Consider the following 22,457-nt stretch of genomic DNA (forward strand, 5'->3'; position numbering starts at 1 on the left):
GAGCACGGGCTGTATGATTCATTTATGTAAAATCCAAAACCAGGAAAGACAAATATGCTATTAGAAGTCAGGAGGGCCCGGCCAGCGTGGCTCAGTGGCTGAGTGCCAAACTATGAACCAGGAGGTCACGGTTCGATTCCCAGTCAGGGCACGTGCCCAGGTTGTGTGTTCGATCCCCAGTATGGGGCTTGTAGGAGGCAGCCGATCAATGATTCTCTCTCATCATTGATGTTTCTATCTCTCTCTCCCTCTCCCTTCCTCTCTGAAACCAATAAAAGATGTTTTTTTAAAAAATAAGAAATCAGGAAGCTGAATACTGTTTCTTGATCTGGGTGCTGGTTGCAACAGGGGTATTTGGTTCATAAACAAATTCATTAAGCTTATGTACCGTTATGACTTGTGTTCTTTGCATACTATATTTCAACACAAAATGTTCGCATGTTGCCGAAACCGGTTTGGCTCAGTGGATAGAGCGTCGGCCTGCGGACTGAAGGGTCCCAGGTTCGATTCCGGTCAGGGGCGTGTATGTTGGTTGCGGGCACACCCCCAGTGGGGGATGTGCAGGAGGCAGCTGGTCGATGTTTCTCTCTCATCGATGTTTCTAACTCTCTATCCCTCTCTCTTCCTCTCTGTAAAAAAATCAATAAAATACATACTATATTCCCACCCCAAAATGTTCGCATGTTTATTGTTTAGACTGCTCTGCCACCAGCTCTAGGCTGCGGGAGCAGGGGTCTTGTCTGCTTGCTCATGTCCCTGCGTCCCCAGAGGTGGGTGGGCTGCTGGGCACACAGGAGGCGTGGCATTTAATAAGGATGCAATGAAAGCAGCCAGAGCAGCTGTGGGAGAACCTAGGCAGCAATGGCCGTGACCCTCAGGGTGATGACTAGATTCAAACCTTCCTCCTCACTCCCTCCACTCCAGCCCACGGACCTCCTGCTCATCCGGAACCTTCCAACTGCGCTCCCACCTCGGGAACTCTGCACTGCTATTCCTCTGCCAGGACACTGTGGACGGCTTTTAATTGAGGGGTGCCGTGGTCTGGTTTAAGCTCTTCCCCGGATTTCCCCGGGCCCCTTCAAGTCTCACTCTCTGCTTTCTTTCTCATCGCAGCTCTCCTGGTAATCACTCTCTGACATTCCAGATCTTCCCCTTGTTTATTCATTACCTGTCCCCCCCCCCCCCCTGCTCCTTTGTGAGGAGCAGGATTCCATCCCTTGATTATAATCACTGCCCTTCAGGGCTGCAGGTGCTGCTGCCACATGGACACCCTACACTCACAGACAAGGGCCCACCCACGTGGACACCCATGCTACCCCTGCCCTGTGCCAAGGTGCCCCCAGCCACTTCCCCCAAATCCTCAGGCGCTGACAGCCTCCAGCTGGAGCCGTCCCCCCCCGCCCCCCCCCGCCCCCCCCCCCCCGTCGAGGTCAGAGGGGACCGCACAGTGGAGAAGGGCTGGCGAGCAGCCAGAGACCAAACGTGGCACCGAGAGGGCTGCCAAGTCTCAGTCCAGCCTCTCCGTGGCCTCCTCCCTCCCCCCTCCAGCCCCCACGCCCACAACAGTGACACCAAAGCAGCCCATTCATTCTTTATTCAGGTAGCATAAAAATCACTACAAAAACTTTACAAAAGAGCCCTAAGGAGCTAATGCCACCCCTCTCAGCCCCTGAGACCCTAGGCAGAGGAGGAAGAGGAGAGAGGAAGGAAAGGGAGTCCGGGCAGTGTGGGCATCACTAAGGACCAGTGGGGAGGCTGATGGGCCTTGGGCAGGTGATGGCAGATGCAGAGCAGGACAAGGCTGACCCACAGTGTCTAACCCGGGACCGTGCTCTGCCCCTGAGCCCCCCAGGGCCCAGCTCTCCTCTCCCAACCAGGGCATCCAGTCCCTCCTCCCGCCCTCTGGTAAACAAAGGTGACTTAAGGAATAACCCACCTACCTTGCTGACAAAAGTGGGTTCACAGCTGCCCCTCCTCTCACCCCACCCTCCCCCAAACTCCCCATGAGGAGATAGAAAGAATGGCTCCTCTCCTCCCCGGCCTGCCCGCCCAGGCCCCCCGCCCCTCATCCCACAAAGCTGTTTGGAAAGAGTCACATGAATTGAGAGCTGGCCCAGGCAGGGACTCAGGACAGTGGAGCCCACAGCCCCTCACTTGGGGCTACTAAATTGGGGGTAATCCTCCTCGAAGAGGGGCTCCAGTTTCAAGTCAGGGTCGAAGGGCTTGTCACCGCGGACGAAGTCTTTCAGGTCCGGGAAGAGGTCCCTGCTGTCGGGGGAATCCTGCTGTTCCTTGTGCTCCCGCTGCGCACCTGGGTTGGGGTTCCTCACGCTGCCCACAAAGAGGGGCAGGCTCGTGGTGTCTTCGAGGATGAAGAAGAGGAAGGGGCGGTTCACGCTGAAGGTGGAGAGGGACATGCGGGACATGGCCAAGCTGGTGGCCGCGGCCGCCTCCACGCCGGCCTCGCTGAGCTCCAAAGTGGACTGATGCTGGACGCTGGACACCACCAAGCTCTCGTCCGAGATCCCACTGAGGTCCGGGTTCTGAAACAGCTCCTGCAGGCCTGCCCAGGGCAAGAGGTAGCTGGTCAGAGGTGCCTTCTGCCCCATAGGCTGCCTGCACCTGCCTGGGAGGGTGTCTGGCATCCTGGCCAGGAAACACCTTGAACCCACAGGTGCCTGGTTAATTCCCACTTAACCTTCAAGTCTCAGCTTAAAGGTTACTTCCTCCAGGAAGCCTTCCCGGATCCCCGGCTCCAAAGCCCAGACAGGTGCCTTTTCAATGTTCTGAGTGAGCTGGAGAGAGAGAAGCCCTCTGTCTTATTATTGATGCTGAATTGTAAGTCCTGGCTCCTCACCTGCCCACTCCATTAGGCTGAGCTCTTTGTACACGGAGGGCTCTCCTACCACCCCAGGCTCTCCACCTGGGATTCTCTGCAACACTGTCTGGGGCAGAGCAGGTCCTCAATACCTGGGCCACCCAGCGCGTCCTAGGACAGACAGTCCCGGGACTCACATCAAACCCTCTCACCTCCTTAAGCCTCAAAAAAGGCCAGAACACAAGGCTAGCTTTGGCCCCGACCCCCTGCCAGCTGGGGCTTCCTCCTCATCCACCCGGGGGCTGCCCCAGACCCCTCCTTACCCAGCTGGCTGAGGGTGGCCACCAGGTCCAGCTGATATTTCAGGTGCAGCTTAGGCAGCTGGACCTTGGTGGGCCGCTCCCAAAGCAAGGGCTGATGCAGGATGTCCCAGCTCAGGTTGGCCAGCACCTGGGACACATTCCACTCAAAGGAGGTGGGCACGATGACCACAAAGCTCATGTTGTTCTTAAAGGGGAAGTGAGCCACCTACAGACAAAGGAAGGAGACCACGTGAGGACCAGAACGCACCCAGACCTAGGCCAGCATGTGCTCTGAGACCGATGGACCGGGGTTCCAGTCCATCCTCCTTAGGTAGGAGCTCAGCCTCCCCGAGCCTCCAGTGCCCCCCCTGTGAAGAGGAGCAACACTACCTACCACATTGCAGGTGATGTGTGACCAAAAGGGATAACGCTTGTTCATGGTGTCGATCTAGCTCTTCACCCGCTACCACCTGCTAGCCCTGTGCCTTGGGGTGAAGAACCCCCGTGTTCCCCTCTCAGTTCCTCCATGTATACAGTGCACTTGGGTGGCTGGTTTTCAAACTGCCCCAGGTTCTGCAGAGCAGTTGCTGCAAAGGATGGTCCTCTCTCCACCCCTCTCACTTCAACAGTGACCCTGCCCAGCCCTGTGACTTGGGGTAGGATTTCATGTGAACAGGGTTTCTGTAGCTAAAGAAATAGGAAAACCCCCAGTCTCGATGGTCTCTTGCAGCTTTGACTCCAAGGCTCTCAGCAGGCCCAGATGGGTGGCAGGACCCCCAGCATTTGGCTGCCTGGCCTGCCTGCCGAGTGCCTGAGAACAGGAAGGTCAGGGAGAACGAGGGATGGAGACAAGGGGGAAGGAAGTGTGGGCAGGACAGAGCCTGGAGGGAAGGAGCAGCAGGATGAAATCTGGTGGGTGGTAAACCAGACCACCCTCCTTTCAGGGTGAACTGGAGAGAAGCCGGGATGCTGCTCCAAGGGCCTGCCTCGTCCACAGGCCCCCACTGGAGGGCTGCAGAAGCAGATGTGGCCTGTGTCCTGTTGGCCTTGTGAAACCACCCAACGCCGCCATCTCAGCCACAGGCCCCAGGGGTCAGTGCCTAAGCCAAGGGGACCACATTTAGACTAGAAGCAAGGGCCTCCACACCTGGGATAGCCTGGCATCTCACTCTGTCCAATCAGAATGTTCTGTCAGGATGCTGACAAATGCCTCCCAATCAGATCCTCCCTTCTAAGCAACACTGCATGAGAGCTCAGGTCACACCTCCCAGGCTTGGGGGTGCTAAGGCCCCAAGTGGCTCCATGGCTGCTGGGGTGCCCCACAATCCATGGGTCCTTGTACTAAAACCCTCGTGACTAGAGATCACCTGGGTCTCAACTCAATGCCCTCTCCTCAAAAAATGCTCCCTGACCATTCTCTCTAACATACCACTCCTAGGTCACCTTTGAAAGGTTTTTTCCCTTCATAGCACTTATCACGAACTGACATTATCCTGTGGGTGTTTGTGTACTTGTGTACTTTGTGTCTTCCCACCTGAGAGCAGGGATCTGGGCTCCCCTTGTGTCCCACTGAATGGCCAAGGCCTAGGACGGTATCTGCACAGAGCAAATGCCCAATACGGTTTTGTTGAATGAATGAGCCTGGAGCCTCAGTCCCCCTCGGTGGGGGCGTAGTGAAACCTTTCATCGCCACGCGTCCCAGGGACATAACCCCAGGAAGGTGAGGGCACACCTCCCCAGCCCTGTGCCTGCTCCATAGCCTGCTACTCCCTGCCCCCCTCCCAGCACCCAGGCCCGGCCTGGGCAATCAAGGGTGACCTGTATCGAGGGCTGCTCCAGCAAGGTCCAGCGCAGGGGGTACATGCGGGCCTGCATCATGTCCACCGGCACCGTGAACTGCCCGTCCAGGTGGAAAGTTCCTCTCTGGGTGAGGCTCGGGTCGAACTTGCTCTTCCAGAAACCTGCATCCAGCAGAGGGCAGGGCCACGTAGAATGGACCAGGGTGGGTTCTGTACCACCAGCCTCTTCCCCATCCGGCCCAGAACCCATTCCAGGGACAAAAGGTGGGGGCCGAGACCCCAGAGGGTGCTGTGCCAGTTGATCCGAGATCTCCTTTCTATAGAGTTTTTAAAATCTGGGTGTGCACTTTCCCCATACCCCGCCATGCTCCCAGGGACCTCCCCCTGGGTCTTTTCAGACCGGGTTCCTTCTAGGTACTCTCTCCACAACAGCCCCATCCCGTTCCTGGGCCCCCTCCCTGCCACACCACTACCTGTCTCCTACCCTCTCCCAAGCCACAACCCAGAGGCTCTGCCCTGAGGAGGAAGAGTGACGGCTGCACCGCCTGCTCAGCCTACAGGGCGGGGGTAGGAGCTGCCAGGCTGGGGGGCCGGAGAAGAGGAGAAGCGCACCCTGGAAATGGATGACGTTGAGGAGGAGCAGCACGGTGTCATCCGCCATCTCCGAGAGGAAGTCCTCAATCTTCCCCTCCGTGGCCTCCTTCACCCAGTTGTTGATGTTTGCCAAGTCATCCCCCTTCTTTCCCATCAGGTTGATGGGCTTTGCGCCAAAGAGATGTTCCGACTGTTCCAGGAAGTCCTCTTTGATGGGAAATCCTACACAGAAGGGGCCGCCGGTTGTTCCCGGAGCTCAGGCTCCACAGACAACAATGACCCAACTGGCTGAAGCTAAGCTCATCTCCCTCACCCTGTCCACCCGCACAGCCCTAGCTAGGGAGCTCCCTCCCCCCAGCACCTACCTTTCTGCAGGTACATCCTAGCAGCCATGCGGAATGCCCCAGGGCCCAGGTCCTGGCAGAGGCGGCTCAGCAGGTGGGGGAGGCAGGGCCCTGAGTCTGCATGCAGCACCTTCTGCAACTTCTGCAGCGTTTGGTTCTGAGCACCTGGAAGGGACCGCATCACTGTGGCCAGGCTGGGGCTCTTTCCCACCACCACTGCCTGCCCCCCGCCCCCCGCCGCCCCAGTCCCTCTTGAGTACCCACGTGAGCGCGCCCATGGGACCACACACTCCCCTCATGTCCACTGAACTGGTCTGAGTCACAGGACCCTCCCAAGTTCTACTTTCATGTCTGCTGCTGACAGTCTGGGTGACCACGCCTCATGAAAATTGTCCTTCCTCTCTGAACCCCAGTTTCCCACAAGAGACTCTCCAGTCCAATGGAGACATTGTAGCTATCAAACTCTTGCCTAAAAGTCACCAGAAGCAGATCCTTGGGCCCAATTCCTGGGAATCTGATTCACAGAGACTTGAGTGGACCCAGGGGTCTGCATGTTTACCAAATGTCACAGCGACCCCGCTGGAGGAGTCATTCTGAAGGAGTGAGCTCCCACTGGCCTCCTAGCTCTGCTGGTCTGGACAGGTGCTGCCATAGTACCTAGTGCCAGGTGAGACAGCGCCAGAGCCACACTCAAAGGCGACAGGACGAGGTTGGGGTGGGTGGAACTCTGGGCCACCTGGGAGAAGAGGTCTGTGGTGAAGGCCATCATGGCCTTGGCCAGCCTGCGGGTCTGCTCCGGGCTGGGGGCCTCAGTGCAGTCTCCTGAGGCCGCCTTCAGGTCAGTCTTGCCATCAGGCTCCTGCAGGGATATAGCGGGGGTCAGCGGAGGCCAGGGGTCGCTCCGGTTCTGTGTTGAAGATCTGCTTCACAGCCCCTGGGCCTGTGGGCAGCAGGGCCTTGTCCCAGGCCTGCCTGATACATTCTGGGGACTGGATGCCTTCCTCTGGTCCCTCACCCTCTCTCTTCAGCCCTCTGCCTCAAGGCCACGCCCCCAGTCCCCTCACCCCTGCTGGTGGTTCCCCCCCTCCCTCGGGCCCGCCCACTTTTTCCCAGCCCCACCTGGTTGTACCTGGTTGACCAACTTGAAGAAGCTAAGTGGGGGCAGCTTCTCCTGGCTGGGCCCGGTCACTATCTGAAGAAAGGAGGAAGCACATGGAGAGGGATCCTCCCCACAGGTCCCCCACCCTGCATGAGCCACAGGGGCGGCCTCTCAGCCCCTCTTCCCAGTACCTGCTGGCTCAAGGGCTCCACGGCGCTGGCTGGAGAGAACTGTTGAAAAAAGGATGAGGAGAGGAGGGGGAACCCCCTCAGAGCCAAACCCTCCTGCCCTTCTCTGCCCCCTCAGACCTATGGCCTCCATACCCACCGCCCGTCCCTACCCAGACCCAGACTCCTGCCCAGACTCACCACTGAGCAGGGCCCTTGCAGGCAGGACAAGCTGAGTACCAGGAGCCCCCGGAGCAGTGCCATGTTCCTGTGAGGGGCAGGAAGCTTGGTTGCCAACTTGCCCCCGTCCACACACACACACACTGTCACCAATGAGCTGACTGGCCAGCTGAGCCAAGCCCCTACACCACCATGGGATCCCACCCACACGATCCCTGGCCGGCAGAGTCCGAGCCATCATCGCCGAGAGGACAACGCCAGCTACAGCACACAGTCCCCAAAATACATCAGCAGTGGCTCTCAGCTCCGAGGGGTGTTTCGGTTCATGGGGGGAAACAATATCAAAGCGAAGAAAGCCCTCCTTCTCCAAGGCCTGGCATTGTGAGTGAGACCTGGGTGTGGATCCAGACGGACTCTTGCCAGAGGACCCTGGACATCTCCCTTACCCCTCCGGGCTTCTCATCTTGTAAAACGGCGGCGCAGGTCCCTACCTCCTCCCCCGGGCATTGTGAGGACCAAATAAGACAGTGTTTGTGAGCCCTAACCGGTTTGGCTCAGTGGATAGAGCATCGGCCTGCGGACTCAAGCGTCCCAGGTTCGATTCCGGTCAAGGGCATGTACCTTGGTTGCAGGCACATCCCCAGTAGGAGGTGTGCAGGAGGCAGCTGATTGATGTTTCTCTCTTATCGATGTTTCTAACTCTCTATCCCTCTCCCTTCCTCTCTGTAAAAAATCAGTAAAATATATATTTTTTAAAAAAAGACAGTGTTTGTGAGCGCGGAGTGCAAGGCCGGGCACTCGGTAATGGCTGCTGGCCGCCTAGCCCACGGCCCCTCTTCTGAGAGCCCGGCCTGGTCCTGGGGCTCCCTCCCCACATCTCCTATCCAGCTGGCCCACCTTTTCTGGCTGGTCTGGTTTGGCCTTGCCCACAAGGGTGGCAGGCTGGGGAGGCTCTGAGGTCTCAGCAGGGGTGGTGGGGTGGCCCCAAGAGCCACCTTGTTGACCCAGCAGCAGAACCCAATGAATGACTCTGGCCAAAGCCACCTTTGGACTTTTGGGAAACACTGTCCCCGGCTGCCTCCGGGAAGCCAGGCTGTCAGGAGGGGATGGACAGGTCTAGATCTAACCTCGGAGCAGGTCTCACACACCCCACCCCCATCTCAGGGCCAGTCCTTCTGGGGGATCCTTCTACCACCCCTGGGTCCGCCCCCATCACACACAGGGCCCTTGGCCGAGGTTCTGATTCCCAACCTGGACTTTTGAATCTTCCTGGCAAGAAATGACCTCCCGTTTTTCAAGTCCCAGAGAGCCTTCCCCTGGACCCCCCACCTTTCATCACCCCAGGAGCCTGGGAAACCACAGGCTCCTGGATAAATTTAGCCCAGACCCCCTCGCCAAGTGGGCAGCTCCTACCTCCTCTCCTGCCCGAGGAGCAGGCCGCTACCACTCCCCCTCCTACCTCTGAGGCTTCTCTCTGCTGCACACGATGTCCCTCTGGGACACTTGGGTGCTCCCCACGCTCTGCTCCGGCTCCAGCCAGCCCAGCCCAGCCCTCCCCTCCCACCAGGACCTTTGCTCTCAGCCAACCCCTGTGCAGATGCTTTCTCCTCTGGTAAATATTGACCTGCACATCCGATTAAACATTGATATTGGGGCCGGAAGCCCCTTTCCCACCAGGGCCTCTAAGCCTGAGACAGCCACCTGGAAGCACACGGATTTGGGTCCCACCTGAGCCTGGAGAAAGGAGGTTCAGGGGACAGTGGAGGGTATCCTCATCTAGAGAGCAGATCCAGGAAGGGCAGGAGCCTTCCAGAGACCCCATTAGGTGGAGGATTATCCCTGCTTTCGTCAGGCTCAGAGAGGCTGTCACCTGCCCGAGGACACAGAGCTGGGCCGTTACATCCAGTTCCCACTTCCTTTCCTCTCCCCCACAACTGCCTCCCATCCCAAGGGGAGGAAGGGGGAGCTGCAGGAGCCTGTGTAGGGGACCCAGGATAGGATGCCCATTCCCACTCTTACATGCCCAGGATCCTGATTGGCCGCCTTCAGCCTGGGTCAGAAGGCAGGGGATGGAACGAGATGCTAAGGGGTGCAGCCTCTCTCAGCACCCTGCCTCGCTAGGAGCAATGCTTTACCTCCCCAAGGGTGAGGGTTCTGGAACCTGGCGCAGGGCTGCGGGAATCAGACGCCCTATTCCCTATGCCACCTGAAGAACCATGGCCAGCCTGCCCCCCACCATCTGCCCTACGCCCCACCCTCTCCTCACTGACCTGCAAGCTGTGGGAGCTCAACTTCTCCCCACCTGACACCACCGTCAAGAAAAGCCTCACTCCGTTCCGAGGCGCTTCCAAAGGGTTTATTGGTCATATTTACATCTATTGCAAAGAGTGAGGAGGCAGCAGGGGCCCAGTCCCAGAGCTCAGCTCTGCTCCACAATGTGAGGACCCGGGGGCCCCAGGATCTTCTTGTTCCCTGGGAGAGACCTGAGATGCACAGAGGAAATTCTTCTTGGCCCTTCTTTCAGGGTCTTGGACCCCCCATCTCACCCCCTCGCAGGGGTTCTGGGCTCAGGGGCTGCCTCCTCAGTTCAAGGCACAAACACTGTCTGTGGTTAGGGGTAAGCAGGCGAGCTTGGGGCCACTCCCAGCAGGCAGCAGCTAGCCGGTCCATCTTCTTTGCCCTGGTCCTGACCTCTTTCTTGTCCTACGGGTCCCAGACAGGGCAGGGCCTGGCTGCGTGGACACTTAAACCCCAGCCCAAGGCCCTTAATTCCTGGACCATAGAGGCTGGAGCCCAAGCACCATGGGGTGCTGGACTGGGGCAGCTTCTCTGTCCTTGGGGGACAGGGGCAAAGAGCCCAGCAGGAAGTGGGGGGCCTTGGCTGGAAAGCAGGTGGGCAGGGCCAGTCTCCCTTCCTCTTCCTGAGCTCCCCTGTCCCCATGTGGACGCAGAGGACACAGCTGGGGTGAAGAGGGGCAGCGATGCTTTCCCAGCTCCTGCTCTTGCTTCCTGCTGGCCAGGGGCAGTCTCCCCAAGTCATGACCGAGACCCCTGACAACCTTGGTGGCTCTGGGGGTTCAGGAGCCCGGACTCCCACTCTGCCCTAGCTGGCAGGCCACATGGTTACACTGGGCATGGGGCCAGAGGCTTGCATGGAGGGGGAAACAGGGTGAGGGGGTGGACTCCCGGAGGATATCTGCCTACCCAGGCCTGGCCAGCTCCCACAGCAGCCTATGCCAGGAGGCGGATGACCCCATTGTCTGAGCCCAGCAGGAGGTGGCGCTTGGTGGGCAGCAAGGCCAGGCTGGTGAGTGTGCCACGGAAGTTCTCTGAGCTGAGCTTGGTGGTGGCCTGGGAGGGCGGCTCAAGCAGGGAGCAGACGCCGATCTTGTTGGCCACGGTGCCGGTGATCACCTCGCTGCCGTACAGGTCGAAGGTGTGGATTGGGTCCGATGCCGACTTGTAGTGGTGTGTGGGCTTCTGCTCCAGCTCCTTCCAGACGGTCAAGGAATGGTCGGAGGAGGAGCTGACCAGGACGCCGCCCTCCACGGCCTGCTCAGGGAGAGGGGAGCCTCAGCAGGGCCTGGGGCTCCCGTGGGCCCACCCAGCTCCAGGGTCTTCCCATTTCCTCCCACGATCTCTCCCAGGAAGACAGGATGTTCTGAACGGCTGACGGGCTGCCATCTTCCCACATTATGTTCATGTTAATGAATATGAATATACTAGAGGTTCGGTGCACGACATTCGTGCACTGAGGGAGAGGAGGTCTCTCAGCCTGGCCTGCGCTCTTTAGCAGTCTGGGAGCCCTGGGGAGATGTCCGACTGATGGACATCCTTAGCACTGCTGCGGAGGCAGGAGAGGCTCCCGCCACTGCCGCTGCGCTCACCAGCCGTCAGCCCGGCTTGTGGCTGAGCAGCAACCTCCCTGTGGGAGCGCACTGACCACCATGGGGAAGCTCCTGTGTTGAGCGTCTGCCCCCTGGTGGTCAGTGCGCATCATAGTGACCGGTCATTCGGCCGTTTGGTCGATTTGCATATTACCTTTTTATTATATAGGATTACAGCATCATTAACCTAGTCATCACTATAGTTTGAGCACTTACTATGTTTAGGCATTGTGTTAGGCACACCGCATTACCACGTTTCATCTTTGTAACAACCCTATGAGGTAAATGCTGTCACTCTTCCCATTTTACAGAGAAAAACTGAGGCTCGGGAAAGTTAACTAATCATACCAAGGTCACAGAGCCAGGATTAACATTAGGCTGACCCCAGAGCCCTCCTGGAAAGTCAGGATTGGAAAGCCAGAAGTTAGAGGCATCTGCAGCCCAGGGTCCCCTGGGGCGGGGGGTAGGGGGGTCTGAAGGGAGCCCAGGCAGCCTGTCCCCCCAGCAGCGTCAGTGCATGTGCCCTGGCCTGGCCTCCACTTAGGATGGGGAGGGAATCCCAGCTGCCAGGAAAAATCCTCCCACAAGTAGCCCCGTGCCCCCACGCCTCCTCCCACACACACACACACCGTGCCTCCCTGAGGTCCGTGATTGAGAATGGGGTGGGGGCAGGATCCCCATGCCCGGTCTGCCCCTGCCCCCACCAGAGCAGCCCAGCAGGGGGCATGGACTCTGCTCAGTGGTCTGGGGGCAGTAAACAGCCTCCCAGCTGAGCTTTATTTAACCTGAATTGGGTCACGGACAGGACCCGACCCCTGATCCTCCAAGCAAGACAAATATGGACAAGGGTTACTCATTAGAACATCTCCAGGGAGCAGCAGGGTCAGCTCGGCCCGCAGCGCCCGCCCCCGTGGCCTGCCTCCTGCCAAGGCCCCGCAGTGAAGCTGGCTCCCGATGCTCCCTTACACCTGTCCTTGGGCAGGTCCAGGAAGCTCAGCTGGAGCCTGTCCTGGGTGGGCCCTACACAGAGGTGGGGACCCAGAGCAGTGAGGTGGGGAAAGGGCCCTGGTCTGTCACCTTGATCTGCAGGATGTCCCCTTCGTGGGCAGGCCAGCCACGTAGAACCAGGCCTGTGCGGGTGTCCAGGAGCACCATGAAGCCCGAGGAGAAGCCGGCCACGACGCTGCGGCCGCTGGGACTCACGGCCAGGGAGCGGACCAGCCCAGGGTTCAGCCCGCCACCCAGGCGGAACTCATGCTGCAGGCAGAGGGAGACAAGCTGAGGTGCCACTGTCGGCTCTGCCTGCTCCAAGCCGCTCTCCCTGAGGTCCTGCTCAGCCCTAAGCCCACACACCCGGGAAGCCTGAGTCTCTGTCCCCCCAGTCAAGGGGAGAGCTCCCCCATCAGCGTCCCACCCCCCAGGGATTGCTGCTATAGGTGATCTGTCTCCAAAGAGAAACTACGCCCTGGCCTTCTCTTGGGGATCTCTCCCTGCAGCCAGAAGTCACCCAGGCCCGGGCTCAGGCAACTGGACATCCCTGACCTGCAGGCCAGGCTTCCTACTGTCCACAAAGCGCAGGGTCGAGTCAGAGCTGGCCATGGTGACGCTGCTGTGGGGAGCGGGCATGACAGCCACAGCGGTCAGGGGGACCCGGCTGTCCGACGGCTCCACCGTGCGAAGGGTCTTCCCTGGAAAAGAAACCTGCAGTGGATCTGGGGTTCCAGCAGCTGATGGCAGAGCCCAAACTCCTCCTATCTTCCCGACCAACCCCATACCTGCCTCCCATATCCCCAGGGATCTCAGAAAATACTAGGTGTTTCTCGACCTTCCTACCTTCCTTCTTTCATGGCCAGGCCAGACTCCCATCCCCAAACCAACGACTGAATGCTACCTCCCTCTGTCTACCTCAATGCTATTCCAACCCCCTTTTTAACTTTATTTCCTCCCTCCAATGATGCCAAAAAATAATTGAGCCACCACTTACCAAACATGTGCTAATGCTACATTTTAAGCCAAACCTCTATGTTAAGCTAAACCATTTGTTCTGATTCCCATTTTACAGATGGAAAAACTGATGCTTCCAGCAGTAAAGATCACTCAGCAAGTAAGTGGTCAGGGCCGATTCAAACTGAGGTCTAATGGATTCCAAGTCCTAACTGCTCCTCTGTGTGGCTTCACTGGGTCACCCCAAAACCACACAGCACCACACTCCAACCATTCCACCCTTGGGCCCCATTCCAGAGGCCTACCGGAGGACAGGGTGACAGCAACAGAACAGACCTCACCTGGGCCCGCTCACCTGTGAAGGGGTCCCAGATGTGCACAGCCCCATCACAGCTCACCACATACTGGGGGGCCTCCAGCTGGCCCACAAAAAAGACACTCTTGCGGTGCTGGGCGTAGATGAGGCGTGGGGCTGTCTCGCTGGTGCCGTCCCCATAGTTGTAGAGTGGCCAGAGGCGCACGGTGCGGTCCTTGCTGCCACTCAGGAAGAAGTCCTCACTGCTCAGGGGTGCCACGCACTTGACAGCCCCTGAGTGGCCCGGGAAGCTCTGCAGGCGGATCTGGTGGAAGTGAAAGTGGGCATCCTGCTGGCTCACACCAATCTCGTACTGCCAGTATGCCAGCCAGTTCCCGCTCAGCCCGTGGGCACTCCGTGGCAGCTCCCGCTTCAGTGCGTTGTCTTCGCTTTCGCTGCCGAGGCCCCCACTGCCCATCCCGGAGATCAGGCCCAGGGGGCCGGAGCTCTCCGGCTGAGAGTCGTCAGGGATCTGGATGCGGTTCCCGACTAGGACACTCCCAAAGGTCCCCGAGTGGCCGTCATCCTGGGAGCAGCCCCCTCCCTGGGGGTCCGACTCAAGGCCGGCGCTGGGCACGGTGGGCTCCACACTGGCAGGGCTGCGACTGCTCGGGCTGATGCTCTCCAAATACAGCCCCGCCAGCTCCCCCACCAGCTCATGGTTAGGAATGATTTTCTGGATGATGTCACCTGGATGGAAGTGGAAGTGGTCCCAAGATTAGAGAAGGTAACAGGTGGCTGCTACCACCCAGCCAAGGGCCTGGGAACCAGAGGGGACAGGGCAGGTACTGGCTGTGCAACTCTGAGCAAGTGAATCTTCATTTCTGAGCCTCAATCTGCTCCCCAGGAAAACGTGGACTCATTCGTTTACTATGTACACGTGAGCATCTTCTATGTGTGCTGGGCACAGAAGCAGAAGAACAAACAAGACAGGTCATGCTCTCCCTTCCAGAGCTTAGATTTTAGTGGAGGGATGACAACTTATCTGACCACAGGGCTGTTCATCCTATGCAGGGACATGACACCTGTCGGCACTCAGCAGTGTCCAGCCTGTACCGTGCGGGAACCTAAGTAACCGGTGGGCTGCTCATTCCTCTCAGGCAGCTCCCAGAGACACCAGGACGTCAGCCTGATCCCCCCACCCTCCCCGGGGAGACGCCAGGCCACTCCTGTGCCACCTTGCTGGCTAACGCTCAGTCCCTGTTATTATGTCACATTGAGACTTGAAGTCTGAGGCCAAATTCCTTTGCTCTGACCCAGAAATCCGTGCTTAACACCCACTACTGACTCTGAGAGCAGGGGGAGCATGGGGCCCTGCCAGGAAAAAAGACATAGCCACAGAGGCCGTGTGAGGAAAAGGGAGGGGCAGTACCCAACAGGCAGGAGAAAGGCACGTAGATGGTGTACGCCATCTCCAAGGTGAACACCTTCTGCAGCTCATCCAGCAGGGCGGGGTCCACCAGCCGCTGCTGCCCATCAGAGAAGGCCACCTCTGGCAGCTGGCCCTCACTGTGGCCCACGGGATCCAGATCCTGGGGGAAGGAAGCCCAGGGAGTCAGCCGAGTCCACGGCCCCTGCCCAGCTTACCCCAGCCAGGTAGGTCTACCCACCTGGTGCCGCAGCTCATGCAGCTGAGAGAAGACTTGGAAGAAGGTGGCCACAGGCTCGCTCAGGTGCTGCTGGACCATCTCCTGTCCGATGCGAAGGCAGATGAGGGCGATGAGGCTGATGGTTTTCAGACACAGGACCGTCCGGGCCTGGGCTCCACTTGGGAACCTGGAAAGAGCTTATTAAGCTCTCCAGCTTCCCACACTGTGGGACTTGCCCAGAATCTATCAAAAGCTGTAAGTGGCCCTAACCAGTTTGGCTCAGTGGATAGAGCATCAGCTTGCGGGCTCAAGGGTCCCAGGTTCGATTCCGGTCAAGGGCATGTACCTTGGTTGCGGGCACATCCCCAGTAGGGGGTGTGCAGGAGGCAGCTGATTGATGTTTCTCTCTCATCAATGTTTCTAATTCTCTATCCCTCTCCCTTCCTCTCTGTAAAAAATCAATAAAATATATATATTTTTAAAAAGCTGTATGTGAAAGGTGCTACAAGACCAACTGGTCCAAGCCAGAAGAAGAAACTGAGGCATAGAAAGGTGTGGCTTGCTCAGGGTCACACAGCTGGGATCAGACCTAGGACACCCAGCCCAGTGTCAGCGGACTCTCCCCCAAGCTTCCCAGTCCCCACCCCCTTGGCCCCTCAGCTGGGCTGCTCCCCACACAGGATGGAGCAGGGGCCTACCCTGTGACGAGGGATGTAAGGAAGCTGAGCACGGGCAGCAAGACCTCGTGGCTGATGCGGGGCAGGATGTCCATGAGGGTGGTGTCGGAGAGGTACACAATGATCTTCTGGGTCAGAGTCACCGCTGCCAGCAGCCCAGCCTCCTTACGGCTGTTCAGTCGACTGGGGCTTGAGGTGCTACCTGGGGCCACCTAGGGACACAGAGTTGATGAGGGGCCAGGCTGCCCCACAGACCCCCTGAGACCCCCAAAGATCCCAGGTCAGCCCTCGGGCTCCTCAGCCCCTCAGCCCCCAGCCTGCCAAATCGGACACTGACCAGGTAGCTGATGTAGGGCAGGTACTGGTAGGTGAGGACGGGCTCCCCATACAGATGGGCGATGTGGAGGAGGCAGCTGAGCACAGGCCCCGACACTACATCGCCCAGGACTGGTCTCTTCTGGTAGATGTTGCCGGCCCCTAGCGGGGGGCTCTCGCCACTGCTCACCGTGAACTGCTGCCGAGTGGACCCTGCCAAGGAAGGGCCAGAGGCTTGAGTGCTGGCAGAGGGCAGGAGGGCAGGAGGGCAGGAGGCCTTCCAGGGTCTGTGGTAGCCGCTCCCACTCACGCTAGCCTGCAGTCTGCCCCATGCCCTAAGGAAGAAAGAAGCTTACAGACTGGGACCCAGGACCCAGGAGGTGGTCTGCAGTGGAAGTGGGAAGGATCCCCCAGAGGGGGCTGGAGATGGACAGAGGGCCTGGAGGACGTTTCTTCTCCAGCACTGACCACAGGTCTTACCAACGTAACATGATGTCAGCAGGCGGAGCAGGTTGCGGGCTACGTGGCGGGAGGCCACCGTTGGGCCAAGCTTGGCAGACAGCCAGCGGACCATCTTGCAGGCAGTATCTGCAGGGAGGAGCAGACCTGAGCCCATCAGATAATGGTGGCTCACCACTCCACCCCATGGCACCCACCTCGCCAACGCTGACTACAAATCTGCCAAGAAGCCCGGCCTGAGCCTGGTCGCCCCACAGCACCACTGCAGTGCAGAGGTGGCTGACGGGACTCTGGCCTCAGAGCTGCTCCAGGTTATCCTTTCAGTGACTCTTCTCCAGTTCCTAAGTGACTCCCTGTCTGATCTCTGCTCCCTCCTCTGCCCTCCGCTCCCTCAGTTGAATCATGCTGGCCTTTCACTGATTTTTAACAGAACCATGGCAGCCTCTGAGCTCTGCACATGCTATTCCCTCTACATGGAATGCTCTTCCCACTGCAGACCCTGATATCTTTCCCTAGCTATTTCCTACTCATTGAACCCCAAATGGCCCTACTTTCAGAGTCTTCTCTGACCCTGAAAACCAGATCTCAGCCCTATTTTATATTCCCTTGTAGCACCCAGCTGTATCCTTGATAGCACCACCCTAACTTGGGCTTACGCTTACATAAGACTGTCTTTACCGTGGCATCTCCTCTGCTAGGTGTGAGCTCCAGGAGGACAGGCCCATATCTATGCTGTGTGTAGACCTGCTCGATCCACTGCTTGGCGCAGAATACATGCTCTACACATGTTGAGTGCAAACCAGATAACTGACCTACAAACTCAGGCTCAAGTACTCACCAAGAAGGATCTTCTGTTCTTGGCCCTCCGACCGCTCAGTCAGCGGCTCCTCTTCGTCCTCCCCATCTGCCCCACCACCAGCAGCCACAACCGTATCCATGGACAGCACCGTGTTGGAGAGAGTGAGCTCAGATGCCCCAGTGACTTCATCTTGCTCCCCCTCTTCCTCCCCCTCCTCCAACACCACACAGCCTTCCTCTTCCTCCTCCTCCTCCTCTGAGCCTTCGCTTTGCTTCAAGTCCTGACTGCTGTCACCTGACCTGAGGCTGCTCTTGTCCATAGGGGCTCCCCCTTCGTCTGCAGCCTGCTCCTCGCCCAGGGAGGTCTCGCTGGTGCTGCTCTTGTCACTCAGCTGGCCCAGGCTCACCGCCTCAGCCTCCTGGGGCTGCGGGGACTCGGACACATAGAGCCCCGCCTGGAAGTCCTCTGTCTCCGAGAGGTCCGCCTGGTCGTGGAAGCTGACGCCAGACGTATAATCTGGGAGCCCCAGACCTGACGCAGCAGCAGCTGGCTCCCCATCCATCGGAATCTCCTCCCCAAAGGCACAGGAGCTGGGCCTGGCCCCTGGGAGCCCGCTTTCCTCATCCTCGGCAGCCCCTGCCAGGCCCTTGCTTTCTTCCTGGGAGGCCTCCACACCAGCCAACACCTGCAGGACGTGGGGCAGCAGGTGGAGAAGAAAGGCCTGCAGGCCTAGCCGCACGATCAGCTGGGCCACGAAGCAGTCAGTGTATAGGTAGAAGCGGCCATGGAGCCGGCAGGGGCTCTCGTAGGCACCAATGAGAGGCTTCAGGAGGTACTTATTAGCATTTCTGGGGCCCAGTGCCTTGGCAACAGGTTCAAATAGGTACCAGGCCGTATACACAGCCGTGTGCTCCTCAGACATGAGTGACAGCACGAAGGGCAGCAGGATCTCCAGGCCCTCGGGGGTGATGTCACTCAGCACTGCACCCAGTTGCTGCCACAGAGCAAAGACCAGTTCCCGCCCCTGAGCCTCGTCCTCCACGCGCCTCTCCTGGTACAGAAGGATGAACTTGTGCAGTGCAGGGAAGTATGGAGGGAAGGGAACCACCGAGCTGAAGGGGCTGAGGAGCTGGGCCGGGGACGGTGGGGGCAATCCCTGGGAGACAGGTCGGTACTCAAACAGTGGGCCCAGCTTGCCATCCCCTGCTGTGGCTGGGCCTTCAGGACCACTCAGTTGCAGGAGCATGTCCAGCATGGGCTGCAGAGACACGGGGATCTCCTTGGGATGGCGTGTGCAGAGCCCCCGAGCAGCCTCAAAGCGTACCCACAAAGGCGCATCAGGCTGCAGCGATCGGATCCTGGTGGCAAACACCATCTCAGCCAATAGGACACCCAGCGCCTGCATGTCCCGATGGAAGAGGTCCCGCAGCTGCACGGGTGGCTGAACCTGGGGCTGCTCGGGCACCTCCAACCGGCCCCCCAGACCTTTGGTCAGGAAGTTGCCTAGTTTCTCCAGCTCCTCCAGCGCCTGCACGGGATTGAAGCCCTCCGGGAGAAGAATCTTCCCTTCCTCGCCTTCCCCGGGGTCTGTCCCAACAGCTTTGTTCCTGCGGCCTGGTCGAGAGGCTGAGGCCACTGAAAAAGACAGGAGGCCTGGGGGAGCTTGACCAGAGGAAGAGGAGGGAACCAGCTGGTCACCTGCTTTCCCAGCAAGGGAGATGGAATCGAGAGCTTCCGTGGCCTGCTCCAAGTCGTCTTCCCCCGCCACCGGTCTGTCTCTGGCCCAGCCAGCCTCACAGGGAGTAGCCTCCAAAACCAGCCTGCCCACTCCATTTGCAAGCTGCCCCGGGAAGTCCTCCCGGCCGGTGCTCTCCTGGATGGTCTGGAACAACAGCCTAGGGATGAGTGGCGGCTCAGGGGCAAGGGCAGGAGCCCCCGCCAGGCGCTGGGGGTGTGGCTGATCGAAGAGCTGCACCACACCATAGTTGGTCAGGTGCGTGTGGGCATCCACCAGGTGCAGACACACATTCTTCTCCTTTACAGCTTCCTTGCCCTGGAGTTTGTAGCCGAAGGTCAGGTCGATCCAGTGGTGCAGGTCCTGGGACACCTCGCGGCTCTCCAGCAGCAGCCGGTGGGCAGCCACAAACTCCTGGCTGGAGCCACACCAGGCTGGCACATCCAGGTCAGGCATGTCAGGGTGAATGGAGCAGAAGATGGAGGGATCGGTGTAAAATTCGGGGATACACTCGTCCGGCGTCCAGTTCTGCATACGCTCCATGCTGGCGGGGTACTCATTGGGCTCCCACTGAGCCCGTACGTGTCCACAAAGCACCGACCGGGGTGTGCGCCGAGCCTTGTACACGTAGTACGTGATGTCAGAGAGCACGTCTGAGATGTGATGAGGAACGTGGGGGGGCTCCCCGCCCCCGGCACCACCTGCTACAAATGCCTGCCTCGTCATCTCATACGTGAAGTCCAGCTGCTTGTCCCCCTTGTTGAGGCGGAACTTGGACTTGCGCAGGTCTCGGAAGCGCCCGTGGGATGTGGTGAAGTCCACCACCCAGGGCAACACCGGGTGGTAGTTGGGATCCCCCTGCCGCCGACCTGCCAATCGGTTCAGCTGCATGAGGTAGTGGAAGTTGCTGATGCGGCCGTGGACCCAGTCGAGCACAAGGCACCTGAGTTCCTCCTGGCAGGAAGGACACCCGGGTCCCCCTCCTCCCTCCTCTCCACAATCAGTGCCTGCCCTGTCCCTTGCTCCGGGGGTCTCCGCACTCTCATCCTCTTCCCGTCTCTCATAAGCACTCAGGTCCAGCCGGAGCTCGCTGCAAAGTTTCTCATCCACAGCAATGTGGTGCAAAGAGAGGGCCCCACAGGCCAGGCCCTGGCGGTGACAGGCATCCATGGCCCTCAGCACACGAAAGAGAATGAAGAGCACCTTGGCTTGGCTGTTGGTCAGCTTGGCGGGGCTGAAGGTGACCACGTCATGCAGGGTGAACTGCACATAAGGGTGCACCACATACAGCATCTCCGGCGACTCCAGCAGGGCCTCAGCTCTCAATAGACTGGGACAGGCCGGGCTGCCCCGAGGGGGACAGGGGCCATCTCTGGCATATGCTGGGCATTGGGTAGTTTCACCCACTGGCAGGAAGGAGCAACCATAGACCCTCTGCAGAGCTTGTCTTACTGAGTCCAGGGCAGGGACAGTTGAGGGGGCAGGGCTATGACTATAGGGCTGCCCATAGGTATGATACGCATGGCGCCATAGGTTGCGATAATTCTGGGCAGCCACATCCTGCATGAAGCGATTGAGGGTCTCGGGGCTGCAGGAACCCTCCTCAAAGGACAGGCCGCCACCCAGCGGGTAGGACAGCCTCCGTTTCCGTAGCCCATGCACCTCTACTCGCGTCCAGCCTGGGGGCAGCCTCTGCACGGATCGTTGCAGGAGAGTCCTGACTTCCGCTTCGCTCAGGCCCTCGGCCCGGGGGCAGGGTCCCGGGGGCGAACGGCGCTCGCGGAGGCTGGCCAGCCAGCGCGCGGGCACTAGGGCCACCACGTGCTTGCCCCCAGGGGCTGGAGCCAGCTGGCGGGCATCGATGTTCAGGTCCCTCTCCACGCTCTGGAGCAGCTCCTCCATGTCAGGGCTTGGGGGCGGGGACCAGCCCTCGACCCCGGAGGTAAGAGCGACTTCCCGTCCCCAGGTCCCCAGGGCCATCCCCTCCCAGCCGCCTGGGGACCACGCGGGGTTGAGGCCACGGCCCTCCCCGCGACAGCTTCCGGGGTGCCAGAGAGGCGGAGTAAGGATGGACGAGGGACGGGGGCTGGGGCGGAGGTGGCTGGGGTGGGCCCGGGACCGAGGAGAGGAGGGCGGGGGCGCTCTTACCCCTCCGCAGGGTCCTGCGCTCCGGGCGCGCAAGGGAGGAGGCAGAGCGGTGCCAGCACCGGGCTCCGCCGTGACGGGTCAGCTGATGCGGCTCACGTGATCGCCCCGACTCGGAAACAACCGCACGTGGCGCAAAGGGGCGGGCGGGACCCCGCCTACCACCCGCGCCACCGCCCCGCGGCCCAGCGCTCTGCTCAGAGCTGGTGGCGGCTTTGCTTCCTCCGGAGCTGAAGGGGGCCCCAGTGGGCCCCAACAGTGCAGAGGAGGGGGATGCCGAAATGCCCACGAATTTGCCCTCCCCTCGCTGCTTCCTCCTGCACCATCCCGAACACAGATCGTAGATCTAACGGAGGGCTTTATCCAGAGAGACCAGCCTTTAGGGGACTGATCGCCCCTCCCGATTTTACAGATAAAAGGGACTTTTGACGACTTTTGATATCAAGTCCCTTCATCGCCTCCATACTGGCTTCCAAAAGAAGGAACTTTTAATTTTCCAAAACGTGTAGTCAGTAACATTCCATTTGGCCTCACAGAATCTAGGGAGGACGGCGGTTATTACTGTTTATATTTTACAGGTTTTAACCAAGAGCCATCAAAGAGGTTTGTCCAAGTGGCAGAATGGAGACTTAGAAGCTGCTGCACAGACTTTCTGCCCCGGAGTCCTCCCAACTGTCAACCCTCTTCCATCCTCCCCCCCCCCTTTTTTTTTTTAAATTCTGGGCGACCTTCAGGAGAGAAGTGGCCCAGGCTCAGAGGCCTGGAGTTCTTGGGGAGGAAATGTTCCCTAAGACTTCCTGTTTGAGATCAGCTTCTGCCCTGCCAAGCAGCCTGCTTGCTGTGGCAGAGCCCTGCAGATACCACAGTGGGGGGAGGTGCAGCGCAGGACAGTAAGCGAAAACCAGACTGCTGGCACCAAAACTCCATGACTCCTCCAGGGGGTCTTGGTTCTGACTCATTTGCAGGACAGAAAGGCCATTGTCTGCAGTGAAACCACGGGCTGTGTTTTGAGTCTCACCCCAGAAGGAGAGTGTAGTAGTTGGTGTAGAGGTGTAGAGGGTTCCTTAAGGTCACTTAAGAAAAACTACAGTCCAAATTAGGAGACAGGAATGGCTCAGCTATAATCTGATTCCATCTCTCTTTTTTTAATCCTCACCCAAGGATATGTTTTTACTGATTGTTTTTAGAGAGAGATAAACATGGATGTGAGAGGGAAACATTAATCGGCTGCCTCCCTACCAGAGATTGA

General features: G+C 59.0%; 2 protein-coding genes across 8 annotated transcripts; both read right to left on the reverse strand.

Moving 5' to 3' along the window:
- Positions 1 to 1,579: 1,579 nt before the first annotated feature.
- On the reverse strand, positions 1,580 to 9,691 carry SERPINF2 (serpin family F member 2). 4 transcript variants are annotated; one of them, XM_023762844.1, is made up of 10 exons: positions 9,574 to 9,691; positions 7,325 to 7,391; positions 7,148 to 7,186; positions 6,987 to 7,049; positions 6,515 to 6,716; positions 5,879 to 6,022; positions 5,532 to 5,735; positions 4,939 to 5,081; positions 3,142 to 3,346; positions 2,151 to 2,563 (listed from the first exon to the last, which is right to left on the reverse strand). In XM_023762844.1, the coding sequence occupies exons 2-10, from the start codon at positions 7,385 to 7,387 to the stop codon at positions 2,151 to 2,153; spliced, it is 1,476 nt and encodes a 491-aa protein (XP_023618612.1). In that variant the 5' UTR covers positions 7,388 to 7,391; positions 9,574 to 9,691. The 4 variants fall into 4 exon arrangements, with proteins under 4 accessions (XP_023618613.1, XP_023618612.1, XP_006099239.1 ...); XM_006099177.3 differs by lacking the exon at positions 9,574 to 9,691 and adding an exon at positions 8,763 to 9,516; XM_014464715.2 differs by lacking the exon at positions 9,574 to 9,691 and adding an exon at positions 8,717 to 9,516.
- On the reverse strand, positions 9,641 to 21,288 carry WDR81 (WD repeat domain 81). Of its 4 annotated transcripts, XM_006099178.3 has the most exons (10): positions 17,368 to 21,159; positions 16,551 to 16,658; positions 16,093 to 16,283; positions 15,777 to 15,967; positions 15,100 to 15,265; positions 14,862 to 15,021; positions 13,490 to 14,179; positions 12,733 to 12,878; positions 12,268 to 12,447; positions 9,641 to 10,855 (listed from the first exon to the last, which is right to left on the reverse strand). In XM_006099178.3, the coding sequence occupies exons 1-10, from the start codon at positions 21,041 to 21,043 to the stop codon at positions 10,535 to 10,537; spliced, it is 5,829 nt and encodes a 1,942-aa protein (XP_006099240.1). In that variant the 5' UTR covers positions 21,044 to 21,159; the 3' UTR covers positions 9,641 to 10,534. The 4 variants fall into 4 exon arrangements, 2 of the variants coding, with proteins under 2 accessions (XP_006099240.1, XP_014320199.1); XR_002831750.1 differs by lacking the exon at positions 9,641 to 10,855 and having other exon boundaries at positions 12,311 to 12,447; positions 13,533 to 14,179; positions 17,368 to 21,288; XR_002831749.1 differs by lacking the exon at positions 9,641 to 10,855 and having other exon boundaries at positions 12,311 to 12,447; positions 13,476 to 14,179; positions 17,368 to 21,288.
- Between the last annotated feature and the right edge of the window lie 1,169 nt (positions 21,289 to 22,457).

Source organism: Myotis lucifugus, unplaced genomic scaffold (assembly GCF_000147115.1).
Source record: "Myotis lucifugus unplaced genomic scaffold, Myoluc2.0 scaffold_262, whole genome shotgun sequence".
Taxonomy (NCBI): Eukaryota; Metazoa; Chordata; class Mammalia; order Chiroptera; family Vespertilionidae; genus Myotis; species Myotis lucifugus.

Bases quoted from the DNA above. Each gene is read 5' to 3' on its own strand.
- SERPINF2 (XM_023762845.1), bottom strand. From the start codon at position 7,387: ATGGCACTGCTCCGGGGGCTCCTGGTACTCAGCTTGTCCTGCCTGCAA. The intron at 6,023-6,514 runs GTACTATGGCAG...GGTCCCTTCCAG, and splicing joins GCTGTCTCACCTGGCACTAG to GTGCTCAGAACCAAACGCTG. The intron at 3,347-4,938 runs GTCACCCTTGAT...CTTTGTCTGTAG, and splicing joins TGGAGCAGCCCTCGATACAG to GTGGCTCACTTCCCCTTTAA.
- WDR81 (XM_006099178.3), bottom strand. From the start codon at position 21,043: ATGGCCCTGGGGACCTGGGGACGGGAAGTCGCTCTTACCTCCGGGGTC. The intron at 12,879-13,489 runs GTGAGCGGGCCC...TTTCTTTTCCAG, and splicing joins CATCTGGGACCCCTTCACAG to GGAAGACCCTTCGCACGGTG. The intron at 10,856-12,267 runs GTGACAGACCAG...CTCCCTGAGCAG, and splicing joins GGGACATCCTGCAGATCAAG to GCCGTGGAGGGCGGCGTCCT.